At 36.1% G+C, this 26,079-nt stretch overlaps 1 protein-coding gene across 4 annotated transcripts in view; it reads left to right on the top strand.

Moving 5' to 3' along the window:
* The window catches only part of FAM135A (family with sequence similarity 135 member A), an 84,944-nt gene that overhangs the window by 35,211 nt on the left and 23,654 nt on the right, over nucleotides 1-26,079 (top strand). For 2 of the 4 annotated variants that reach the window (XR_007628833.1, XM_050314425.1), the window contains exons 4-12: nucleotides 7,794-7,873; nucleotides 11,917-12,056; nucleotides 12,172-12,242; nucleotides 12,561-12,734; nucleotides 15,388-15,514; nucleotides 15,876-16,029; nucleotides 18,760-18,837; nucleotides 20,977-21,026; nucleotides 22,739-22,894. Coding sequence is in view for 3 of the 4 variants with exons in the window: in XM_050314425.1 (XP_050170382.1) it covers nucleotides 7,794-7,873; nucleotides 11,917-12,056; nucleotides 12,172-12,242; nucleotides 12,561-12,734; nucleotides 15,388-15,514; nucleotides 15,876-16,029; nucleotides 18,760-18,837; nucleotides 20,977-21,026; nucleotides 22,739-22,894 (1,030 nt within the window). In the remaining variant the exon portion in view is untranslated. Of the gene's footprint in view, nucleotides 1-7,793; nucleotides 7,874-11,916; nucleotides 12,057-12,171; nucleotides 12,243-12,560; nucleotides 12,735-14,902; nucleotides 14,915-15,387; nucleotides 15,515-15,875; nucleotides 16,030-18,759; nucleotides 18,838-20,976; nucleotides 21,027-22,738; nucleotides 22,895-26,079 lie in introns of those variants that run through there. The other 2 variants (XM_050314426.1, XM_050314427.1) reach the window with 2 other exon arrangements.

The raw sequence follows: 26,079 nt of genomic DNA, 5'->3' as shown, positions 1-26,079 counted from the left end.
AAAAGTAATTCACTTTCAAGGAAACTTGCTTTCAAATAAATGGGAACCTTTTATCTGTTTCCTGTAAGTTCACCCATTGTGTTATTCAACTTAATAAAAACTGTTAGTCAGCTGGGAAATATGTGAATTTTTCATAGATGGGATGGATAAAAGATTTTAAACATGATCTCTTGGGCATCATAATTTTCCTGCTGCTCAAGTATATGAATTAGAGTTTCTTAGACAAATCCCACAATCACAGTAGAGTGTAATGTCATATTGGTCCATATTAGAAGTACTTACTACAAAGTCTACAAAGTGATTGCAAGATATGAATATTTATTTGTATTCTATACTTGTATTAAATAATTCCTGTCTTTATAAGCCCTGTATCTACTTTGGTGTCCATTCAGTATTCTGTGGGCCCTGACTGGGTTTGGTAGGATTAAATTTTTATAGATGACTTTGCATGTCTCCTGGGGGGGGAAATTAAGGAACAAGTCTAACCAATTCTCCTTTTAATTTGGCACTTTGAGAATCTGCATTTCACTGCCTGTGCTTTATTCTGTGTTGATTTATATTCTCTTATTTCTGTTCCCTAGCACCTTATTTTACTTCCTTTCTGATTTTCCTCTTTACCCCTTGTTTATGTGCCTTTACCTGGATTGCATTTTTGCAGAATGCTTATGAGGTTACAAAGAACATCTGGCAAATTTGTGGTAATGTTTAAGATAAAATATTTGTGTTTCGTGATCATGTGAAATGATTTAAACATTACAAGGGTACACAGATTGCCTAGAAAAGTATGCTGGCGTTTATCAGTACCAGCTTGTGACTGTGTGAAAAGCTAAATGTCTTCACTGCTTTTCAGGTGGACTTTTATAAATCCATGAAAGAATTAGTAATGCAGTGTCTCTGCAGTAGCAAGGGCCTTAGCTTGTAGGACAAAGGGGTGTTGAACAGAAATAAAGGATTGTTTTCTCTCATTGTTAGAACATTTCAGTATTTTGCTGACTCAACCTCTCACCGCAGCAGGAGTTTCTGTTAGTGCCGGTTTGCTTCTATGGGAAGAGGTGTGATCTGTAGAAGCCACAGCTCTGCCAGGGTCAGTCTGACACTGCCTCTGTGGAATCGCTGCCCCCAGAGCTGCCTGTTCCTCTGGAGACTCACTCCTGTGTCTGTTTTCCTTGCAGTTCCTCATTCCAGTGTCACATTCCATATTTGCAAAGCAGTGCTTCATCTCCTGCTTTGTTTCCTCATGCACCAGAAGAATCATGCTGTCCTGAGCCACACATTACCTTGGAAAAAGAAGTCTTAGTGGTGGTCTGCAGCAGAGGGTGTGTTTTCATTAGGGCCCTATATTCAGCTGATCCCAAGACCTCCCCTGAGGTTTTGCATATGTGGAGTCACAGCTTTTCCTCCATTTGGTGAACTGATAAACTTAGAATCTGCCCTGCAGGTGACCCAGTGTGCATGTGAGTTTTGCAGTCCACAGTGTTCAGTGCTTGCTCTTGTTAATGTGACTGAGAGCATTTAAGCGTGCAGTGAGTGCACTGGGAATTAGAGAAGAGGAAAAGTCAGATTCTGCCATACGTGCCTTTCCTCTTCCCAGTGAGAGGAACTGCAAAGAAGTTTTGCTTCAACGATGAAGTGTTTTATGAAGCTTTTTCAGAATGCACACTTCCCTTTAAATGTTCTTTAGCTGGAAAAGTGAGTGGTTTTTTGAGTAGTTGCTTGTGGAGCTAATGCTGTAAGTGCTCATATTCTTTTTTTAATGCATGAGATTTTTTTTAAATTATGGTTGTCCTTTATGACTGCGTTTGCACACATTGCTTCCTGTGGTTCAATGTGGGAGCATTAAAAAGTCAAATCACCATTACTTCCTGTGTTTCCTTTTTTGTCAGTAGCAAGATACATTCCAGTTATTGATAAACTAAACCTGTTTCCTGGTAAGATTATAAATTACCATTTTCCACAAAAGCGATGAAAAAAAGTTACTTTTGCCTACCTGAATGATGATCCCAGTGGGGAAAAAAAAAAGAAACGTCAATTTTCCTGTGTAGGAAAGTATTTTCTGGCACATGTCAGATCTTAAATTTTCAAGATTTTAATGCAGCTTGATAAAAAAGATTAATCCTTCATACAGAAGGAACAGTAAAGGTGCCTACAGGAGAGGAGTAATTCTAACTACTTTTTTCAGAAGACCTTTTCCTACAAGGTCTGTAGTAAGGACACTGAGCTCCAGATATCCTTGAACCTTTTAATATCATGATTTTGTATTTGCATGTGATTACACTGAGGACCAAATGACATAAATGGTCATGAGCAGGTACACATGTATATTTACTGAAGAAAGACTGCATAGACTGGGCTTGACAGAAATCACCTGAATATTTAGAAGCTCTCCGTTGGTGACTTTGGCTTTACTTGTATATGCTGTCTCAGTAGTCATCTGAAATACTTAGGCTCTCTCCCACATTGTGAAGCAAAAACAAAGGTTCCTTTTTGGGGATGGATGTGGAGCTATTTCAGGACAAGTCTTTTAAGCAGTACAACCAGAGCAAGAGATCTGGTATTCATCCTAGAGCTCATGTCTGTGGTCAAGCTAAGGTAAGTGCTGTAAGCATTTGGAGAAGGGGTTGGAAAATTTTCAGAGGTGGTGTTGTAGATCGTCCCTTATTTTTATTATTTTTTCCTAAATCTATGACAATGGAAATTTGATAGGAAGTAAAAGATGCTACCTTTCAGAGAACTAAGTAAATCAGCTGTTGAGAGGTATTTTCCCTGTGTACAACTCAGGAAAGCCAGGAGCTGGAATATGCTCTGTTCACAGATGTGTCTGTAACTTGTTTTGTATACCAGCTCCCAACTATATGCACTTTTTGCTGTTTTGCCTTTCAGTCATCATGTTATAAATTGATCAACCCTGTTTTTTAGGTTTCCTTTAACCTCTGGGATCATAGACTGATTCAGGGTGGCAGGGATAGTAGCATATCATATAGTCCACCTTCATGCTGAAAGGAGCATCGACACTTGATCCGTGTTGCCTGGAGCTGTATCCCCTCAGGTCTTGAAAGCTTCCATGAGAGGAGATTTCACAACTTATCTAGATAACCCGTTGGAATGCTTAAGTATCCTTAAGACTGTTTCAAGTCTCTTTTACTTAGTCTCATTGTGAAGCCTGTCCTTCGAATAACATCAACAACATAACATCAAGCAGTGGCAACCTGTTTGTTGTCTTGTTTGTTGGTTCTAAAGATTCATTCCAAATCTATTCTTTGTGTGGTGTCAGACCTTCATCAAACTGTCAGTCTACTGTTCCCTGTACTGTTCTATGTGTTCTCTGTACTGCAGTGACTCAGATGAAGCTGCTGTTTTAGCTCAGGCTTTTCAAGTGCCAAACCCTAGTTGTATCATCTAAGATCAACCAACTGTATCTTGCTGAATTATCAGGTGGTGATTCTAAACAACACAGCATAATCTTATCAGGGTAATTTAGCAAGTAATGCATATCAGGCTCTTGTTTGTGATTCATTTTTAGAACATTTTTCCATCATACTGTAAATTGCAGTTCTTGGTGGTATTTCTGTTGCTTTATTCTCTGTTTAGTGAAATCCGCAGTTATCCTACTTGAGCTAATGGAGCAAATTATAGCAAAAGGTCTGATGGATGTTGCTTTTGTTACGGGTGATTAATGTGTGTTCTTACAGTATACCACCTTTCTGAATACTGTTTATTCTTTTCTTCAAAACAGGGAGAGTGGCTTTAAAGCACTGTCAAAATATTTCTGACTTCTTTGTTATCTGAAAAATGTCAACCTTTAATAATCCAAAAATGACGTTTTTCTCGTGTGATGCAGTCAAAACAGAGGTTAGGGGAGAGGTTGTAACAAATTTTTTCTAATTATTCTCCAAAAATTATCCCAGAAAAATCACTACTAGTCTAAGCTTTAAGAAGTCCAGCACTTTTCTGGAATGTTAACGCTGACTGCAAAACTTGAGCTGTTTCCTTTTTCTGGAGAACAGTTTTAAATAAACCTTGCAATGAACCTGGAGCCCTTATTATCACTAAAGCATTTTTCCAGGTTGCTGTCAGTCAAGACTTGGCAAGGAACCAGACTGGTACAGGTCAGTTTGATTATTCCTCTACCGTGTTCCTAGAACTTAAAAAGATGTGTGTTAAAGAAAGTGCACTGTACTGAGGTTGGGCATGTGAGTCTCACTGAATGTGCTTTAGCACAGGCCATACTCTGAAAGGTTTGTGCTGGGTTCTCCATTCCAGTGGGCTTCGGGAAGGTGTTTTAGTATAGACACACTGATGGACCCTGACTGAAAAAGTTCTAGTACTAAGACTGCAATTGTATTGAGTAGGTCTGCATCTGCCACCTCTTGGAAGATGCTGGAGTGAGTCTTGAAAGCATTGGTAAACTGAAGTTACTTCATCAGTTTGGCCACATCTGCTGTACCAGTTGTGTGATCTGTATAGCATTGTTATCATCTGGGATTTTCCACTACACAGGATACCTTCATTCTCTTGTTACATAAGGTAATGGAGAGCTGATACATGAGACAGTGAATTCAGGTTGTATTCAGATATTATTTATGGAGCATTTTAAGGATATTTGGGACAGTTGAATGTGATAGGTGATTCACAAGTCCTTGATACTGAATGTTATGTGGAGGCCCAAGCAGATACAATAGATTGGGTTTCTGAGTCAGTTGTCTGTATAAGAACTAAACAGTCTTTATGGTACAGCTGGGAAATAGCTGAAAGTGACTTGGGTTTGTTTTGTTTTTTTGTTTTTTAACAGAAATGGAAACATTGCAGCACAAATTGATTAGTGGGTTGAACAAAAGATGGAAAGAAGATGAGGAGGGTGGGGCTTGGGGAAAAAAATAATGAGGTTTGATGCGTTTTTTTGACATTACTTTTTAAATTTTCTGTCAAATGAGGAATGTATATCATAACTTTAAAAAGCATTTCCTTATGTATTGCAAATATAATTACTTCTTGAGTCAAGTACTTTGTTTCAGTATAATAGTATAATAGCTCTTCATTGGCAGATAGATCCTTAATATATACATGGCATTTAAAAGCGAATGACAGTGAATAGTTGGGGTAAATACTGTGTAGGAGTCTGTGTTTCTTATTTAAATATCTTGATGCAGTTAAATGATTGTTTCATATATCTAGGCATATATCTAGTTAATGTTTTCATATTTGCCCTGACCTGAATTCCTACAGGATTTTATTATTCAGATTAACAAGTGAATGTTTTATGCTATAAACCGCCTAAAGTATAAATCTGCTGAAAGTCCATGACACCTGTCTGAAACAAGCAAATAATACACCTTCACCTCCTCATTAACCCAAATAAAAATATTGGGCAGGTAAAGGGTTTACTGAAGAAAAAGGATAAAATGATCTGCTTTTGATTAATCATAAGCAAATAATTTTAGGAAAAAGAAGGATGTTCTAGTAGCCTTTTGGTTTCACAAATTACATTTTAAGCATGAACAATTCTATTGATTGCTCACTTTGAGGCACAAATTGTAAACAGTCACTTAATAGTATCTTTAGGGCAAATGAGTCTTATTGCATTAAGAAATGGGAATATCATATTGCACCTTTTTTCTGTTTGATGCTCAGTTTTTATTTTGCCTTTGCCTTTCATTTTACCTTGCTACAGTTCTAATTTATTAATCTATCCACAGTTGAAGTTGTTAAGCCTTAGTTAAATTTATGCTCTGTAGAACTGAGAATGATGTAGATTTTTGGATATTTTAAAGTCTAATAGAATGACTCAGTTTGGTGGGTTAGGGTGAGATGAGTTAAAACATGTGGCGTGTCTCTGACATGTCTCTGTACTTACCGAGATGTAATGTTTAATAGGAAACATACTGAGGCATTATATTTCATGTAAACCATGTAAACAGTTTTGCTTTCTATCCTTACTGCCTCAAATAACAAGCAGCATGTTTTGCCATGATGGGCTAGTCATTTGGATTATGGGGAGATGCAGCTTGTAGTGGTAGGGCATCAGGGTCTTGGTGAATGTTTACTGCAGATCCAGAAATGACACTGTGAAGCTGGGGCTGGTGGAAAGTATCTCCTTGTTGAAGCTATTGTACATTATATTGTATCACATTTCCTCAGTAGAGGTGAAATGAGTAACTAATTGAATGATGGAAGTCACATCTGATCCAGAGAAAAGGAGTACATCAGTGTACTGCATTGCATCCTTCTGGGTTAATGTTGAGTGGGGACTCTTATCTGCTCAATTCCTTACACTGTTGGAGATTACAGTGAATGCTTAATGTTAGTTTTTATTTCTTTAACCTAATACAAAATGAATTAATGTCCAATTATTCCTATCTTATCATTAATTTCCTATTATTCCTATCCTGTTATTAACTTCCTAATCACTTAAGGAGTGTGTATGGAATCATGTTTGACCTTTTTCCAAAACCAAAGTATATAGCTGGTAGTTTGCAATAGGTTATGTTTTAGTCTATTTTTAAAAGGTAGGAATCACTTCATCTCTTATGTCTAGCAATATTACTGGTTCACTCTAAAGCATTCTTTGATATATAGTTTTAATCAAACTAAAGTTGACTTTTAAATTTTGTGAAAGGATTAAATTAAAAATTTTTCATTGGTTGATTATTAGGCCTACTATACAATTGCGTCAGTTGCTAGTGAAGTCCCAGATGGTCAGCTGTAGCTGAAGTGTCAGAAGCCAAAATCGGAAAACCACAATAGATTGGTTTGGATTTGGATAGTAGGGATGATGAAACCATCATGTGATTGGCTGTACTCTGTGAGGGGAATACAAAGGGTAAATGTATACTCATGGGCATTTAGGACCATGGTTCTGCCTAAAAAGGCAGTTTTGTCTTCCTCTCTCTGCTTCTGAATGTTCTTGCTCCCTCCCTTTTGGTGGTGTTAGTGTTTCTGGAGCTGTGTGGTAGCTCACATAACTCACTGAGGACCTGAAGTTAACTCCTTCAAACGAAAATAAGTTATCTGAAATGGGATGAGATGGTCAGAATGTGTCATCTAAGTGTGGTTTTGGGTGCTTGTTATGTAGAGGCTTCCGTAAAATCAGTCTGGTGACAGTTACAGATTTCATACATGAAAATCAAAGTTGGAAACAGTATAGAGCTTAATAAGATGAAAAACTGTTTAGAGATGGAGCAGAGACCCAAAAGACTAGTGTTGGGATTTTTTACTTTTAGGCTAGAAGCCTGCAGTTCCTGCCTTTGATAGCGAAAAGATACTGTCACATTTTGCCTAGTGTGACTGTTTACGCTTTTTAATAGCTGGTGGCCACAAAAAATAGAGAGTGTCTGATAAATGGTGTGCTTTCTGGGGATCCTGGAGGGGGAGTTTCACAAGCTGCAGTTTCACAAATAGCTCCTTCAGTGTCAGAACTGGTTGTAGCAGCCCTATAGATGTGCTACATGGTGGATCCTTCCCATACAGTTGCAGCGTATCTGACACTCCCGATTTTTCATTCCCACCAGTGTAGTTTACCATGTGTCTCTACAAATATTTGCTCCAGCTCTGCGGGGTGTGAGTTGAGACTGGCACTGTGTTGGAAATTCTTTTTATTCATGTGTTTGGCTGTCACTCTGATTAATGATTAAGAAGAAAATATAACAGGATAAAGAGTCAAAGGACTGTTTTAAACTTTGTAGACTTTCTTGCTGTGTTCCTCTTTCCCACTCTCCATTCCTACCTCTGTCAGTGTATGTGTATATGATGAGTTGTACTGTAATGCATGTGTTGCAAATCATTATCTTTTGTTTTAGCTTTTACCAGATTCGTGCATCTATGAAAATTCCTCCAAGAATTCCACACAAATTAGAAGCTAGTTTGTTACATGGAACTGGTAAGTGCCAACGTTTTTATGAAATGTAGAACTTCTAGTAAATGAGGAAATTATCTTCCCTTTCTAATTAAGGATCATACTTTTTGTCTTATGTTGTTGTAACTAATATGTAAGTCCTTTTAATTTTGTTACTAACACAATAAAAATATACCTTGTTCTTAGCAGTGAGACTTGAAAGTTGGTTACAGAATTTGTGTTACTGTTTTTCCTCTGTTGATTTTCTTTGCTGGTAGAAAACATGATGATCCCTTAATATTAGTGTCTTCTGGTTTTTTCCACTGACCTGCTCAGTCTTCTCCATGTCCCAGGGTAAGATGACCAAGGGCAGATCTCATTTAAGTAGATACCTCAAAGTTGTGGAGAACTTAAGATACAGGCTCTTATCCAGATTGATAACCCCATTTTTTTTCTGAAAAGAATATTTTGAAAGCGTTCAATCTTGTTCTATTATTGCCTGGTAATAAAGTTGAAAATTTATTTAACCTCCTGAACAGAATTAACCACTTCCTCATCTTTTTTCTGTTTTAACCTGACACTCACTTTTAGTTTCTTTGTCCAGGCAAACTGAACCCAGAGAAAGCTGTTAGTGCTCTCCTAATTCTGTGTAGCCCACACCTCAGCATGCTGTAAAAATGTGAAAAGCAAAAAAATTAATCAAGTTTTCAAATGTCAAGTGGAATTAATTGGAATTGCAAGGAAGAAAACCTGCTACAGTCTGAGAAAATGTGATATGATGTTACTGAAACCTGAATTTTTGAGGCTATTTTGAAAGTAAATGAATAGAGCAACAATGTAGATACAGAATTTTGGTCAAGCTTCCTGAATATTTCTTGGGTTTTGTGTGAGATAAATAAGTAATTCTTATGAACCAATATTGCTCCACTTCAAAGGCAAGATTTAATGTAGTTTGGAGAATTTGGCTCTGGTAGATTTCCTTTAGTAAAAAATATTGTTTGAATAGTGACACTTATTAATATGTTTTATATTGCCAGAAAACATTTTTTCCATTTCAAGATATATTTTAGAATGAGCTTAGGTTATTTTTTTGGAAAGCTTTAATCTTGTTATTAATTGTGACATATGTCAGTTTTTCTCTCTCCTGTTACTAGACATAAAGGATATAAATATATAAATGTTAAGGCTGCAGTTCGGTGTGAGTTTAGATCCCTTGGCCCCTGTTTCTTACCTTCATGTTGCTCTGTGTGCCGTGATGCAGGTGTCTGTTTTGGTCAGGCAGCTCAACAGGGGAACTCATTCAGCTGACGAGCAGCCATTTTACAAAAAATCAAACCCCTTCAAACCCAAAAACTTGGGGCCCTTTTTAGATCAGTCTCTCAGTTTGTTTTTTTCAGGTAGTTACTGATAATGTTTGTCCCACAACAAAGCAAAAGAAAGGATACAAGCTGGTCAGTGAAGGGGCATTAGTTTGTCCTTGTGGACATGATAGTGCTTGGTCTTGCTGAGGATTCCTGCTTTCCATCCACTTCAGCTGCTTGCTTAATTTAGCAGAGCTGGATGCTGTAGCTCAGACTTGCAGCTCTCCTGCTGAAGGTGGAGGAGTAGCTGATACCAGTTCCTGAGCCTGCTGTTATGTGTATAAAATAGCTGCTCTTAGGGTATGTGTGGAGTAGCACTAAGAGTGTTGACCTATGTGGAAGCGTTGCTTGTTGACCACAGAGGAGACTGGTCAGGAGTCCACTACTCCCACTCTTCAGAATGATGTCCTGTGTTGGTCAGGTAATTCTTCCCATACTTTTCTCTCTCTTCTCTCTTTCTCATACTATTCTAAATCATATTTGCTTTGATGTGTCATGATTTTCCCACTCCAAGTCTTTTTGCCTATTTCTAGCTCTCCCTAGCCTCTGCACAAGTCACCTCAGTTTCCTTACCTTAACTATTTTCTCCCCTCTCCCACAGACAGTTTGAACTTCTCCTCCTTTTATTTTCCCAAGTCAAATATAAAGTCTTAGTTTTTCCTCCTCTTTCTCTTCCTTTGCATCTTCTTCCATCCCTTGCCCAGCCCTTCCCAGCTCTTAGCGAGGTCCTTTGTTAATAGAAATGGAAAACAATTTATTTAAATTTCCCACATCTACTGGTTCACTGAAATTGCTTGCTACCCAGAATGAGTGTCATTACAGATATCATAGGGTAATTCACTTGCTTTAGCTCCAGCCTTGTGAAGGTCTCCTGTTATTCTTGTCATTTGAAGGAAGATGTCATGCTCCAGAAAGTTAAAAGAAGAACCTACGTATTTCTAGCCTGTATGATGTTGTTTCAGATTTTAGGGTGTTCAGAATTCCTCCTTCTCTCAAAAATTTGTGTCTGGTTTTCAGAGGAAAAAAAGATGGGTTAGGAAGTAATGAGAGAGATTCATCTGTTTTTATGATGCAAGTGTAAATTAATTCCCACTATTTTCCCCCTTCATTGAGGAAAAGGCTTTTTGTGGGGATAGAAGCTTCCAAAGTGTCTTGACCAGTCAAGTCAGTGCACGGTTGATTTATAAAACAGTAGTTCTGCCTTATTGACCTCATGTTTGTGAGACCTTGCTCCCCATGTGGAAGTGGCTCAGCCTGTTCCTGACGTCAGCTTTTCCTCTGCAGTTCCCCTCTCTCTTTTGAGGGTGCGGATTCAGTTACACTGGAGTCAGCAGAACTGATGGCTGTAACTCAGGGCTGGACGGAGCACAGGAAGTGGGACCTGGGCCATTTGTCTCCAGCTCTTCTTTTCTATCAGATGGGAGTGGGGGATCCCTTTTGCTGATGCTGTGCAGTTATATCAGATTATATGCCATGTGAAACCATACCTGCTCTGCCCTTCACCTGGAACAGATGACACAGATGGGCATAAGCTGAAAGTGGCATTATATGTAGGGGAATTACACTGTAATGGTTCAGCCTTTGTAAACATTTTGTCCAGGACACCTAAACCAAAGATATGTATAAAAGCACTTCAGCAAAACCCAGTATTTGTACTTGTTTCTAGTTTCCGAAGGGAAATAGAACTAAGATGTTACTAAGGTATAGAGTGGGAATGTTTGCCAAGGGTAGTGGTACTCTATCAGAGGCCCCAAATCTGTAGAGTGCAAACAGCAGATTCCTTCCCCCTGTGGATTCCATTGAAATAATTTATTAAGAATAATAAAAAAATTTTAAAAATGTTTTACATCCCAATTTACACAATTTCTAAGACTTTGTATTCTGGTAGAGGTTGATGTTATTGAGCCTTTTTGTAAGAGGAGTGATAAGAAAGTATCTGTATTTCTCTTAATTCTGTTCTTCAAAGTTACATCTTCTTTTATCTATTTTTCTTCAGAGGACAGTACCCATCACAATACTTCCTGTGTGAAAACCCCTTGTTATTACGATAAATACTTCCTCAGTAACTGTTTTAAAATATTCCCTTTCTCATTTCTTCTGCAGATCTTTTAACACTTTTTTTTTTTTGGCAAAAGATTCCCCAATTATTTATAACAGTTTTCTGAACTCTTTGATGACTAGTCTTTGGATTGAAAGCATAAGTGTCATACTGCAGGAGAAATGTAAGGTTCAGTTGATAAACTTGGAACTGGTCTGGCCAGAGTAGGATGCAAAGATGTGGAAGGCAAGAATGAGCCCCCTCTGTCCTTGATTAATTCAGTGGAGTGGTATATGTCATTTAACCTCTTTGTCTCATCTATAGGTAATTAAGAGTCCTCAGTGTGGTTACACCCTGCAAATCAACATGAATGCTGGATGAAACAGGACAGATTTCAGGACTTTTATTTGAATTTTTGATGCCTAGAATGTCTAACTTCCATTTGTAACAAAGAAAAAATCCTTCGGTTCAGAACTTACATTTAAAAGCAAATTAAATTAAAAATATTGATGCAGTGTTTCTTTGAAACAAAATGTACTCCTTCAAAGTTCAGCAATTGCTGACTGAGAACCGCTGGTATTATTGGTGTTACAGTTTTAATAGTGGTCATGAAACTGATGGAAATGATAGTTCCAATTACTTGCTGCTCTGGGTTTTCCAATCATGTTAATACTTGATTCTCTCTTTAGGTGCAGATCTTGCCTTTCCTGCTTCAGTCCATGACAATATAGTTTGCAGTAAAACATTTCAGATTCTTTACAAAAATGAGGAAGTTTCTGTGAATGATGTGATGATTTTCAAAATAAAAATGCTGTTGGATGAGAGGAAGGTAATCTGCCATTCAACTTTACTATATTCAGATAATTCAGTCTTCATTATGTACAATTTGAATTGGTACAAATAAGGGACCTGAAAGTTTTCATGCTTCTACAATTTCTTTGTAGATTGAGGAGTCACTTAATGAAATGAATTTTCTACTAACGTTAGATCTACACTTCACGGATACAGACTATTCGTAAGTTTTAAATATGGAAGTTTTTATTAAAGCAACAATATATGTTAATTTTTTAAACTGATTAAATCTGTATTATTTCTAGATGTAGTGTTTTCATATTAGACATAAATGATGGTTAAAAAGAAATGCAATGCTCAAGTCTATAAAGATTTCATAACTAGTTTGTCTCATTCTGATAATTTTTTTTTTTCTTGGGGAAATGCCTTTGCATTCCAAAGTATAGACCTATGATAAATTGCCAGCTGTGTCAGTTATTAATAACTTGCACTTTAAGTATAATTGTTCTAATTGTATGTTGATTTCTTAATTTCTTTTTAGACCAGATGACCTGAGCACACTACAGCCAATTAGTAGCCGAACTTTAAAGTTGCACTTTAACTTACACCAGGGCCTTCATCATTACGTCAATGTTATGTTTGATTACTTCCACCTTTCTGTCATATCGGTTATAGTACATGCTTCTTTGGTTGCTCTGCATCAGCCATTGATAAGGTAATCTCTTATTAATAAAATGCAAATAAATTATTCAGTGTTCAAATGGAAATGTTATACAAACAGAATAATTAAGAAGGAATTAAATCTATGGCCAGAATTGTTTTCTATGTGATGATTTTAGAATACAGGACCCAGAGGGATGAGAAACTTCTTGTTTTCAAAGTTATCTGAAAAAATTTGGAGGGTTTTTTTTTTTTGTTAGAAATAAGAGCATGTAATGTAGGAGAGAGATAATACGCAAGACCAGAGAAGTGGAGGGATGTATAAATATCTGCATTTATACATGTATATTTGTATGTATAAATATTTATGAATTTTCCTAATCAGGCAGATCTGCTGCTCACTCTAGTTGGTGACTGAAATAGCTGCCATTAATACGAATAGGGCACCTTCTGTTAGCTGTCTTATCTGCACAGTTTTCAGTTACTGCTGGAATGGCAATGTTGTCTGCAAATGATGCATTTACTGTTTTCCTTAAGTAAATGAAACTGGCGAATTTACTTTTCTCTTTAAAAAAGTTTTTGCCTCATTTTTGCTGGAGCCTTTTTTATTTCATTTACTTGTGTCACCCTTTGCAATCTCTATTTACTTCCCTCTCTCAAAAGTAAGTGTGAAAAAGGGCTGTATAGTCAGACACAGTCACACATATGAAGTGTTCTTTAAACAGCTTTTTCTTTAGCATGACTATCTTTTCCTTCTTTCATTATCTTCAAATATACCATGATACTGCTCCTAAGTTTCTTCATATTCAAGTTCAGTCTGTGCTGTAAATGCCCAAACCTTTAGCTTAAGGTGTTCCCACTGCTTGTGCTTGTCTTCACATCATGGAGAGCTATATCTCTGTGTATATTAGGCAGCTGTTCTGTGCAATAGGGCTGTGCTGGTGTGGAGAATTCAACTGGCTTATGTGCTTTTTTGTTCTTTTCCCCCCCCCCTCCAAGTGGTTTGAATTGTTTCAGTGGTGTGTTTTAGGCATGGTTATACAGTAAATGAGCTGACACATCTGAACGGATGGTGCAGCATTATAAGGGATACAAACAAGTACTGAGGAGGTGGAAATTGTTGTTGGAGACTTCATCTGATAAATGCACTTAAATGCACTTTTTAATGCACTTAAAGTAGCACTATGTATGTAAAGTGTACATTGCCACACCATACTGCAAGTGAAATTGAGGTGTTTAACCTGTATTTATCCCATAGCTGGAGGGCTGAACTTAACTTCATTGTCAGAAATTGAAAACTAGGTTTTGTTACTAATTTACAGTCAGAAACTTATTTGTCCCTGCTGACCTTTTAAAAAGCCGTAGTTAATCTGAGGGTTTTCCTGCATACTTTTCCTCTGGTTTTGGCTTTTCAAGTGATGATACAGTAATGCAATTTAATTGCAAACCTCAACTTGATACAGCTTGTTGAGTATTGAAGAGATATTGAAAAAAAAAGCAACTTCTATGCTGCTTCCAATATCTTTAGAGTAGATTGTTGCTTCTGTCCACAAAATTATTTTAAGGATTCAGATTCTCCCTTAAATCAGCCTAGGATGGAGAGAGGAAGAAACTTCCAAATTTATGGTGTTTTGTTTCTGCTGGGCTCCCCCATATTTAAGATGTAGCAAATATTTGATAGTTACAGTATCCACATCTGGCTCACTTTTCTGGAGCACCTCTTGCCGAAAAACCTGAAAACTGTAGACATCACTCCTCTTCATCCTTTGGGCTTTCATGGGTGACAGTTTTGCTCCTCTGTTTGGATCGTGCTCACGTTATTGGCACCTCTTCCTTTCCTATGGGGGGTTTACTTTTTGAGTGTTTTCTTCTTCAGAGTAGCATCCAGGTTCACCTTCTCTTGTGAACAATCACTCTTAACACTGAAAGAGAGGAGCTAATTTTACTTGGTTACAGCCCTGGAGTCCTGTGTAATCTACTCTTTTTATTAACCTGTCATTGCTTATTTCTGCCCGTTATCTAATAGTCCTCACTTTCTGCATTCATTCATTTTTCATTCATTTTTTCTAGTTCTTTGTTCTTACAAGGCTAGTGTTGCAGTTTGCTCTGTTCTCCCAGGGGTTCAGAATGGGATCTCCTCCTCAGTAGCCAGAGGTCAGGCATCCCTTAGGAAAACAGGAATGGCAGTTTGTGTGACAGCTTTTCAACTTCTTGCTACTGCTTCATTTTTAAGAGGTAAAGTCCTATAGCAAAGCTGGCGGAAAATGAACGCTTCTTACCTGTTAGAGTTCAGAATTTATCTCTCTGGCTTAAACTTTCTGGAATATTGTTTAAATTAATTGAGGTTTGCCTTAGAAATAATAAGGAAGAGCTTCCACAATCTCTTGGCCTAGTCTGCTGACCTTCATGGTGAGAGATGGCCACAGAACAGCTGAGGGTAATAATGTGTTAAATTTCTCCAACTAGCTGGAGACCTGTTTTGAAGAGAACTACTTCAGAACCACTTCTCCCCTGGCACAGCATCAGAGATATCTGGGTCATCGTGAAGGGTTCTGTAGAGGCAGACCACCATGCTAGGAACTTCCAGGGTCTTACTGAGGGTCCTTGTTTCTGCTACTTTTCAAGAAAAATCAAGAATCTGTTTTAACTGTGATAGCTTTATGACACGTAGTATGTTCAAATTATCCATTCATTTGTGCTTTTTGCAGTTTTCCTCGCCCAGTGAAGAATACATGGTTGAACAGGAATGCACCAGCACAAAACAGGGACTCTGTGATTCCTTCTCTTGAAAGTGTGGTCTTTGGCAATAATTACACAAAACAGTTATCAGCAGACGTAAGAATATATCAGTTTATGATTTTATTTATATTCTGTTGGGAGGTGAGAATATTATCTTTTCTACAGGAGTATTACTCAATAAAGAATGAATTTTGTTGGAGTTAGTTTGGGGTTCCATGTGATAAGAGAAAGGAGAAAAATTGTTCCAAAAGGCTGTGTTCTATGCTTTAGGAACATACAGGTGAAAAGTTTACAATATTAAGTGTTTAAACTTCTTTTTTAATGTCTTGCAATCTGTTGAAAATCACAAAAATGACAAGTTCGTGAAAAGAGGCAATTGCTGATCTTTTTTTTAGTCATTCTGCTAACACTTCATTTATTGTACAATATTAACATGTGCCTTTTTTCTTTGTTTTAGGGTTGCAGCTTTGTTGTTTCAGAATCTTTCCTCAACCATGCTTATAATTTCCACTATACACTTTGTGCCAGTTTACTGCTTGCTTTCAAAGGGTTACACAGCTATTTCATTATGATAACAAAGGAGCTCCCCTCTTCTCACCGAATTGAACTGGGTATGTTCAGTTTAATAAAATGCATCACTTTCTTGTCAGTGTTCATTAAGAATACACTCTTCTAGACTAAACTGTCACTGATCTTATTCATGTGGTATATCTAAAATACTTTTGCTTGAAGAAAAAATAAAATAGAATTACTGTCACATTACTAATAAAATAAGGAGATAAGAACCTAAGTCTATGCAAATATATTTTTTCTTGTTGGTCTTGATTTGTGCAGTTATTTCAAATCACTGTGTTTAGTGGTGAGAAAGTTAGAGAAGCTCTTAATCCAAGTAGCACACTGCACTTCTTTGTTTGTTACATGGAAACTTTGCATATTTGTACAAAAATTTGTAACTCTGTAAGCTTTGATTTGAGAGAAATATTTTAATGGAAACTTACCTGAAAAAAGACCTACAAGAAAAAATTGCTGCTGGCTCAGTTTGTAGTGTAACTTTTTAAACAGATTCAGGTGCCACGAAGACTTCTAGTTAACCACATTTGATGAAAGTAACTGCGAAAGTATTAAATGTAATGTATGGAAATGCACATGTACATTACACTTCTGTAGAATGCAGAGCCAAGCCTCAATTTGTGAAGTAGAAGAGCAGTGCAAGGAAAAAAGGAAAATACATTGGCATCGAAAAGAGTGATTTAAACTTGTTCCTCAGCAAGCATATACCTTTTTAGTCATGTTCTGACTTTGGGATTTACATGCAGACAGCATTCATTGATTTTTGTATTGTTTAATTTTAATGTTGTCAAAACCAAGCGTAGTGAAACAGTAAGGTTGGAAATTGAGACATGAAAGCTATTTTAAAAATTTATATGGTCAATTAATGATTCAAACAAAGAATGTTTCACTTGTGTATTACAAAATACAAAGCTATTTTTAGGGGAAAAAATTTTTTAAGGGAGTGTATCAGAAATCTATGTAGAAAAATACTAGAAACTGAGGGTTTTCCTTTATGGAAGTTAAAATACTGCGACACTTAGGCTGCAGAGAACATGTCTGTGTCCGTTATCTTAATATTGAGGGAAACACCTTATTAAAGGTGTAATTCAACTCTTAGTCTTCCTTTTAAGGTCAAAATGTGTTTTTTCCAAATCATAGAACCATAGGATCGTTTAGTTTGGAAAAGACCTCTAAAGATCCTGGAGTCCAAGCATTAACCCAGCACCACCATATTCACCACTAAACCAAATCCGCAGGTGCCACATCCACATGCCTTTTGAACACCTCAAGGGATGGTGACTCCACCACTTCCCTGGGCAGCTTGTTCCAATACCTGACCACCCTTGCAGTGAAGAAATTTTTCATAATACGCAATCTAAACCTCCCCTGGTGCAGCTTGAGACCATTTCCTCTTGACCTGTCACTAGTTTCCTGGGAGAAGAGGCTGAGACCCACCTGGCTACAACCTCCTTTCAGGTAGTTGCAGAGAGCAGTAAGGTCTCCCCTGAGCCTTCTTTTCTGCCAGATAAAGAACCTGAGCTTCCTCAGCTGCTCCTCAATGGACTTGTGCTCCAGACCCTTCAGCAGCTCCATTGCCCTTCTCTGGACATGCTCCAGCAGCTCAGTAGAGTCTAATGGCACTGTTGTTATTATAAGGATAGGCTTAAGTGTTTCTGGATGCTTAAGTGTTTCAGAAAGGCCCTTCAATTTCCCTAAAATATTCCTCCTTTTTCTATTATATATATATAATAGAAAAAAGCTGACCATTGAGTTGCATACTTGGGTTGTATCTTTCAACCTCATGGAGGGCACCAAAAACATTCATAAGCTTTAGTGGAACTTGAATCGGATATTTACTCATCTCTATGGGTAATTTAGCTTACCTTTGGGAATGGAAGTTTGAACAGAAATGCTCAAAATAAATATCTGAAGAGAATATTACAACTTACATTTAACATTCATTATATGTATTCTGCTGAGAGTTTGTTTCCTGTGGGTTTGGTTTTTTTATTTTTATTATGTCTCTGCTAGAATTACTTTTTTTTTGTTATATTTGTAAATATCTTTTTCATTTATTTCAGTTATTTTATATATATACTGATGGGGACAATTGAAGTAATAAAAAGTACTAATAATGTAAATACTAATTATTACTTTTTGCTCATGAAAAATAACTAATGCCTACCATTAACACTAATTTTTCTAAAATCCATCAACAGTAAAAATAGCTGTGTTTCTGAAATGTCTGTAAAGAAATTGAAGCTCACTGGACCTCACAAAGTGCACTGTCATTCGCAATTTTTTTTTTAATTTTTAAATTAAATTAACTATTTTATAGTGGATATTTTATCTGCGAGGTTTAAATGGGCATTGCAGAAAAGAATATCCAGGCCTGTTTAAACTCCAGAATCATCACTTTTTTGGTTTAGATTAAATTACTATCCCTCTAATTTTGTTTCTTCTGTTTGCTTTGCTATTGCTCTGTCATATAATTTTAACACAAGAAAGTGATTTTGCAGAAGCATGTGCAGACAACTGTTGGACTTGATAAGTGTAATTGAGCATTTAAGTATTACTGGTTTCAGTAATTAAAAAAATGCTACCTTAATGTGTATCACAAGTGACACTCTAGAAACTACACTAAAATGGTATGTTTTCATGTACTGGTCTAACTGCACTAATTGCTAGGCTAGCAATAAGCTCTTTTACTAACTTTAAGGCAAATAATAAATCACAGATGAAAACCAGAGTGTAGTAACTAGTCATGTGTGTGCAATCCCTGTAACTAGCCAAGGCCAGCATGCAGGTCCTTTATGAACGCCTTCTCAGAAGAAAATACCCACGAACCCAGAGAGACGCCTACCTAGGTATGTTTTCAAAGCAGGTGATATAACCCCTCAGATTTTTATTGATACTATAAAATATTCTATTATTAATAATGATATAAAAGATTACATTCTTTGGTAGACAGGAACACTATTTCACTATTCAGCCATTGTAAACATATGATAAACTCTGAAGTCTGCAGAATTGAGCTACTTACTTCTAGGCTGAATATAGATAATAAAATAAGACATTATTGCTCTTTTTTAATTTAGCATTGTTCTCCTTTACTAAACAAAAATGATTGAAGAGTTCAGTCAGTCATCAACATTTTAAAAAATAGATAAAAATTGTAGTTCCATTTAATTCAAAATTGAGTATCTTTATTTTTATTTTTAGATAATTAAAGACTAATACCTTTTCTTCCTGAGAAATCTTTCAGGTCGCTACATTATCAGAGCTTAGGGTGCATTTGGGTGTATCTACATGGCCAGTTCTCCCTTTGGAGAGTGTCAGTATTGGCCTGATACTGGACAAAAGATGACATGTTGTTTAAGCACAAGAAAGTTTCTGATGGGAAAAGGATATAATGGCATTTCAGTCTTATAGTAGGTCACCAGCTTAATCATCTTTAGCTGCATTTTGGTTTTGCTGTAAAAAGAAAACAAAACTATTTTTTAGCAGAGCCAGCAAAAATGCATCAGATGGTTGCTGGGTGAACATGACATTTAGTGCTTGAGTTTCTTTTGTCTTGTGTTATTTCTGTTCCTTTTTTTTTTCTTAATATAGCATTGTAGTTTGGGGTTTTCCATAATGATTTTAGATTTCAGTTTTAAATCTTGTTCAAAAAGCCTATTCTCAATTGAAGTGTGACAAACAAGATAAATAATCAGTATTTTGTCATAAATAAACCATTTAATTTTTCACGAATGACAAACTTTGGCCACACCAAAAGTAGTATCATATTTTAAACTGTTCTCACATATTTTCAGAATTATTATCATCAAGTGCTCTTTAGCAAATACAGATATATATAGTTTCTTTCAGCAACTTTTGTAAATTTGTTTCTGAGAACTTCATGCATTTCTTCAATTTGCATATTTTCTCAGAACTTTGAGTTGTGTGAGTTAATTTGTGTGGCATTAATTTTAAACCTAAGTATGTTGGATGCAATTAGTTGAAAATCCATATATACTTACCAAATCTATGTTGTATAATTCAAGGATAAGTTGAATTGCTGCTGTTTTGTAAACCTGTGTTCATTATCTGTATCCTAAGCTTATTATTGTTGGTTTCAAGAAATGTTTTGTTGATGTGTGTTTTCAAGAAAAATTGTAGTTTTTTTCCTTAATATTGTGTTTCAAAAATAAAAAAGAAATACTTGTTACAGACCATTTTGGGGTTTATAAATTATTCCCTTGTTACTGGTACCTCAGATGTAAAAGGAAATTAAACTTAGTACCAAATTATTACTTAATTTATCAGATACCCTTAAGTCAACAGGAATGATAAACAAGGAAAAACATCTACATGAAGGAATAGATCTGTTTTCTTCATAAATGAGTCATTTAAGGTTCAGAGGCAGTTTAAGCTGCCATACTGTGGAAGACAAATTTGCTCTTAACATTGAGTTATTGAGAGAAAGATCAGTTAAAGAACAGTTTTATTTGACTAAAATATGATTCCTCAGACAATTAAAGAATTTTATTTATATTCATGTAGCTAGCAAATCAGAGAAATAATATACCTGTAGAATGATGGTAGAATAAGGTTTCTCTGGAAAATCTGGTAGAAGAGAAATTTTATTACCTTGGTTGTGAATGATGCTGCTGAATAGCTGAGGACCTCTAAATGAATAATCTGCAAAGTGTATCATTTAAATTACACTATTTTCAAATTTAATTTTTGAATGGAAAATCATTATCCTCGACAGTGTATTATGATAAGTTATCTTGATAATTGCAAACTTTTTTTATTAATTGTTTCTGTCCTCAATCTCAAAAATTGCTATGAAAATATTTTAGTGGGAGTTTACAGTTTACTTGATTGTGGTACTTACTATGACTTCAAGTTTTATTTGATGGATTCTTTTTAATGTTCTAAAATTGGTTTGTGATATAATTGGTTTCACTTTGCAACTTGGAAAGTGCATTGCTCATAGATGTGTCCTCTCGTCTTTCCAGAAAACATTGATGTAGAAGTCCGTCTTACAGAATTGTGTGAGGAAGTAAAGGTACAATTTTTTAATGTATTAAATATGTGAAATAACTATAAAAGTAGAGTGTGGTGATTTCATATGCTACTTGGGAATAAACCATTTCAGGGATAACAGCAAACACTTATTTAAACTCTTCACCCAGAGAGAAACTGCTCAGCTGACACCAAAACTTAACTGATTTTGTGTGTCAGTAGTAGCCATGATAACTTCTGCATATCATGAAAATGTATGTTATAGAAAGGTTTCTGTAACTTTCTATGTATTTCTTACATGTAAGAAAATCGCATTTTAAATTTTCTACATTTCGAATTTGAATTCTTTGGGTTTGATGGTATCAGATCACAGTGTTACAAGATCAAGCAGTAGTAGTAGGTTGTACCAAAGCAGATTCTGCAAATGATCCTCTCATCTGGAAGGACTTGTTCTGTTGCTGTCTCCTTTTCCTGTTTTCTCGACATTCTTGAGGATACACTGTACTTCAGATGACTTAGATTTGTCTCCCCAACTCTTTCCCTAGTCAGAACTAGCCCCAGTTGAATAGCTAATCTCCTTGTCACAACAAAGTTTAAAGAACAGGTTTTAAAACTTTTTTGAAAGATTATCCCTGCTTTACTTCTGAGTGGGCCATCTGCCCAGCTTTGGAAGAGCAGTGGGCTTACCTTTTGTTACAGGAGAAGTAGAATAACTGCAAGAAAATGTAATACTGCCTTTAAAAGGATGTAATTTGTGCAACTGGATGCAAAGCCAGCACTGTTATCTCTCTCTGGGCCACTAAAAATCTTCCTTTATGTATTAAAATATTTTTTACTTTTACATAGCTTCTCTGAATTCTTTAATTTCTCTCTTAGCTTGCTAAAGTATGTTTATATTTTTTCTGTTATCTCTTTTCTGTTTTTTGTATGGTTTGCGCAAAAGTTTCTCTGATTTCCACTCTCACTTGTTAAGTTGGTGTTTCAATATTTTCAATCCTTTTTTCTACTTGCTTTTTAACATTGCTAGAGCTGGGTCTTTACGATCTTTTCTTTTTAAATCCTTTGCTTCAGTGTCTTATATGCCTGCAATGAGTTTCTGAAAAACGGTATTTTTTTCTAAAATGGTAGGGAACATAAGCCTAGCAGTCTACAATTGACGGGTGTGGGACTGTGTCACAGGATTACAGTACATTGTTAAGAAAGAAAAACTTGTTTCACACTGAATTTGTCTTGGTGTGCTCTGGTTCTAGGAAGCCTGTGCTATAACACTGCTTCCTGACTATGCTTAAAATATACATAGATATATAGCATCTTATAAAGGTTATTGTGAGTTGTGACTGTTCTAAAATGGAGATGTCTTTTACTTTGATAAAAAAGTTGGATGAACATAGCAAGTATCGATTTTTAGTTTCCTGATTCCTGTTCCTTTCAGGCACACTGTATGTTAGAAAATTGCATGTTAGAAAATACAGCAGCTGAACTCAGTTATCTTCGCCATAAATGGAATTGTTGCTTTAGTTTATGGTCAGGAGTCCTAAAAGGCGACTGGATAATATTAAATACAACATAAAATAATCTGTTGTTGTTGTAACATGGATTGATTTAGTTCTGATACTTAGTCAGAACAGTTCTCATTTGGAAGTTGGTTCTAAATGAAAATTCTCACTGAGATAAAGGACACTTTTTTTTTTTAATTCTTGTCTGTACATTATGGTTTGATCAGTGAATCATATAACTATTTTTTTTTTACTTCAGAAAATGGAAAATCCTGATGAACTGGCAGAACTTATAAATATGAATCTTGCTCAGCTTTGCTCACTTCTGATGGCTCTCTGGGGGCAGTTTCTGGAGGTCATTACCTTACAGGAGGAGGTCACAGCTTTACTAGCACAAGAGCATCACACATTAAGAGTAAGTATTGACTTAGGTATGTTCATAGCTATTGGGACACATTGTTAAAGAAATGTGTATCAAAATGAGACTCCAGATTATAACTTTTCTACTTATAGTTGTAAAAGTTGGTTGGAATCATAAAGGGAGCTGTTGCATTGCATTTGTTACCTTGTGTATAATTATTATATTCTTGGAATACAATACCAGAAATATATTTATGTTTATGAACCAACTCATTCATTGTTCTTTTGAATAAGAAATGCAGTTCAGAAGGCAGATTGCATTCTGTAGAATAAGTTACATTTGGGCAAACTGTTGTATATTTCTGTGGGAGCCATGCCTAGTGCCCACCCTGCATTTTACTTCTCTGCTGCGTTTAGGCTGCCTGGTTACATCATAAACCAAAATGCATTTCCTTCTGAACTAAGAACTTACAGCATTCACAAGCTTTGAAAAGTCTCTTAACTTGGATTTTAGAAAAGAAGAGATATGCATGATCTGGTATGTGAGTACGTGTCTGTATCTATAAAACCTCTCTAGTGAGTGCCTGTGCACACAGCTGGTCTGTGTGTGTGTGTACAGTTGCTGTGGGCTCTCTACACACCAGACCACAACAGTGCTGGTTCCCGTAGTGAAATATATTCAAGTATGAACTAAAGCATTACTCTTACTTGATAAATCACATTGTTTAATGAGGGAGTCACAGTTGTGGAAATGGCCTATTCTGGAGAATAAATGGAACCTTCCAGAAAAAACACAAGGCTTATTTGTTAGACGTGCTACCCATAGGAAAGTGATCATTTTACTGTCTATGAATCTTACATACCTTTCTGTACATTTCCTAAGTTCTGAAATCCTTCAAGTTAACTGGTAGAAAGTAAGAACAAGAAAACTGTTTCACTTAATCTGCACTTGCATTAAGCTGCTTATATGTTAGTGTTTGTACGAGTTTATAATTATAAAACGGAAGGAAGAATGAATATTTTTAATTTTTACAGCTCCAGGAAAGATACTGCTAATGATTATGTATTCAGCTTCTTAAATGTGGTTCTTTTTAAAATCTATGATATAAGTCATCTTCCCTAGCTCATAAACACCTTAATTATTGAATTTTACTGTAGTTATTGTAGGGAGTATAAATCAAAGTATTTAATTATACTATATGAATTGGGATATTGGACATATTAGAAGTATTTCTGTGATGCTTTCCAGTTTGCAAAAATTTCCTCCCTTTAAAAAAAAAAAAAGGTATAATTTGATTTCACGACCAATGAAATGTTTGCATGACCTATGTCCTTTTGAGTTGCTGTTACAGTCACTTCTTTTGTTATCTGTCACTATACTTTTATGGATACTTATGGTTCTCCTGAGAATTTACATTCTTAGAGTTTGTATAACCTCACTTTGAGAAATCTACAATGATAATGTTTCAGTAGAGCCCTTATCTGCACATACCAAATGATGCAGGTTTTATGGGTATTGAATTTAGTTGAGATTGGAAAGATGACCTACTGATTCTTCTCTTGAGAGATTTCATATTTAGAATCACAGAATTTTTTAAGTTGGAAAATATGTTTAAGGTCATCAAGTCCAACTGTCAACCCAGCAGTACCGTGTTCACCAGTAAACCATGTCCCCGGGTGCCACCAGGGATGGTGATTCCACCACTTCCCTGGGCAGTCTGTTCCAATGCTTTACAACCCTTTCTGTGAAAAAAAACTTCCTATTATCCAGTCTAAACCTCCCTTGGTGCAACTTAAGGCCGTTTCCTCTTGTTCTTTCATGGCAAAAGAGACTGACTCCCAGCTTGCTTCAACCTTCTTTCAGGTAGTTGCATAGAACAATAAGGTCTCCCTTGAGGCTCCTTTTCTCCAGGCTAAAGATGACCTAATACTTCTCATCTTAAGAGGCTTATCTGTCCTTTTTGTAATAAGGTTTTTGTTGTATACAAAATTCTGTTCCTCTGATTAAACATTTTTATTTTGGAAAGGGATACTCTGATGTGTTTGCTACTGGATGCTAAATCTCATTTTATTTTATCTTTTCTTCTTGCAATATTTCCAGACTATACTTCCACAGGAAATTTTTCCCTGGGGAAGTTTTTATTTTTAATCTAAGATAAATGAACCCTTTTAGAGAGTGATTAGTCTGATTGGTTTTGTGTTATTTGTGGTATTTTTTGTTACTTTGTGGTGGTAGTGTTAAAATACCCCTTGGAAATACCTGCCACCTGTATTTGGTCAAATGGCTTTCACCCTCCTTGTGTAGATGCTTATAAAACAGGTATTTCTGCTGAAGTGTTGTTTAGGTATTTAAATTATTATTTTAATAATTTTACTCAAGTTTAATTAAATGTTTAAATTTTTAACTATTTTCAAATACTTGGAACAGTAAGCACTACATTAAAAAGTCAGGAACACTTTACGTATACTGGAACAGTCAACTGCATCATCATGCTGATAAGGTTTACAACTGTTTTATTGAAAAAACTGCCCACAGTATGTTACTTTATATTACCAAATGTTTGAACACTAAACTGGTTCATCTCTGTTCCCTAGTGACATCTTCTGGTAGGTCTAAACATACTCTTCCAAAATTTTTTCTTTCAGTTTGACTAGTCCTAAAATAGGAGAGCTGAAAACTAAGATTTCTGAGTGCTACTAATAAATGTGCAGAGACACAATATATATTCCACAGCAGTTTTTGTATAAAGTTCTTCTGTTTACATTGGGAGGACCTTAAAAACCATACTTTTAGGAAGTCTGTAGGGATTAGGAGTAGCAGATACAATTTCCTCCTGCAGAGTCATTGTGGAGTCAGCTCAAGCCCGTAGTGCCTGCGTCACTGGCACCAGTTGGGAGTCGTTCTGGTTCTGCAGAGCCTGTTTAACAGCATCCTAGCAAATGCCTCAATCCTTCAATAAGTTAAGCACTGATCAAACATAATAAACTACTGTTGATTGAGGGTTTTTTCTTTCTTTAATACAGACCTATGTGGACTTTTGAGCCTGCTTTCAACTAGTTTTATACTGGTGCTGTCCTACTCAAAGCTGTCATGGAGCTGCCAATCAGATTTTCTTCAAAAGCACTGAGATTACTGGGATTTACTGAAAACAGAAAAAAACCCTTCCTTCTCTGTTTGAAAGAGTGGCAGAATTCTAAAAATTTGCTTTCCATATAGCTGTGGTTATTTTATGTGGTAAA

Source organism: Myiozetetes cayanensis, unplaced genomic scaffold, assembly GCF_022539395.1.
Source record: "Myiozetetes cayanensis isolate MyiCay16 unplaced genomic scaffold, myiCay2020 scf2-11, whole genome shotgun sequence".
In the NCBI taxonomy this organism is placed as follows: Eukaryota; Metazoa; Chordata; class Aves; order Passeriformes; family Tyrannidae; genus Myiozetetes; species Myiozetetes cayanensis.
This window is presented reverse-complemented; position numbering and strand designations above follow the sequence as displayed.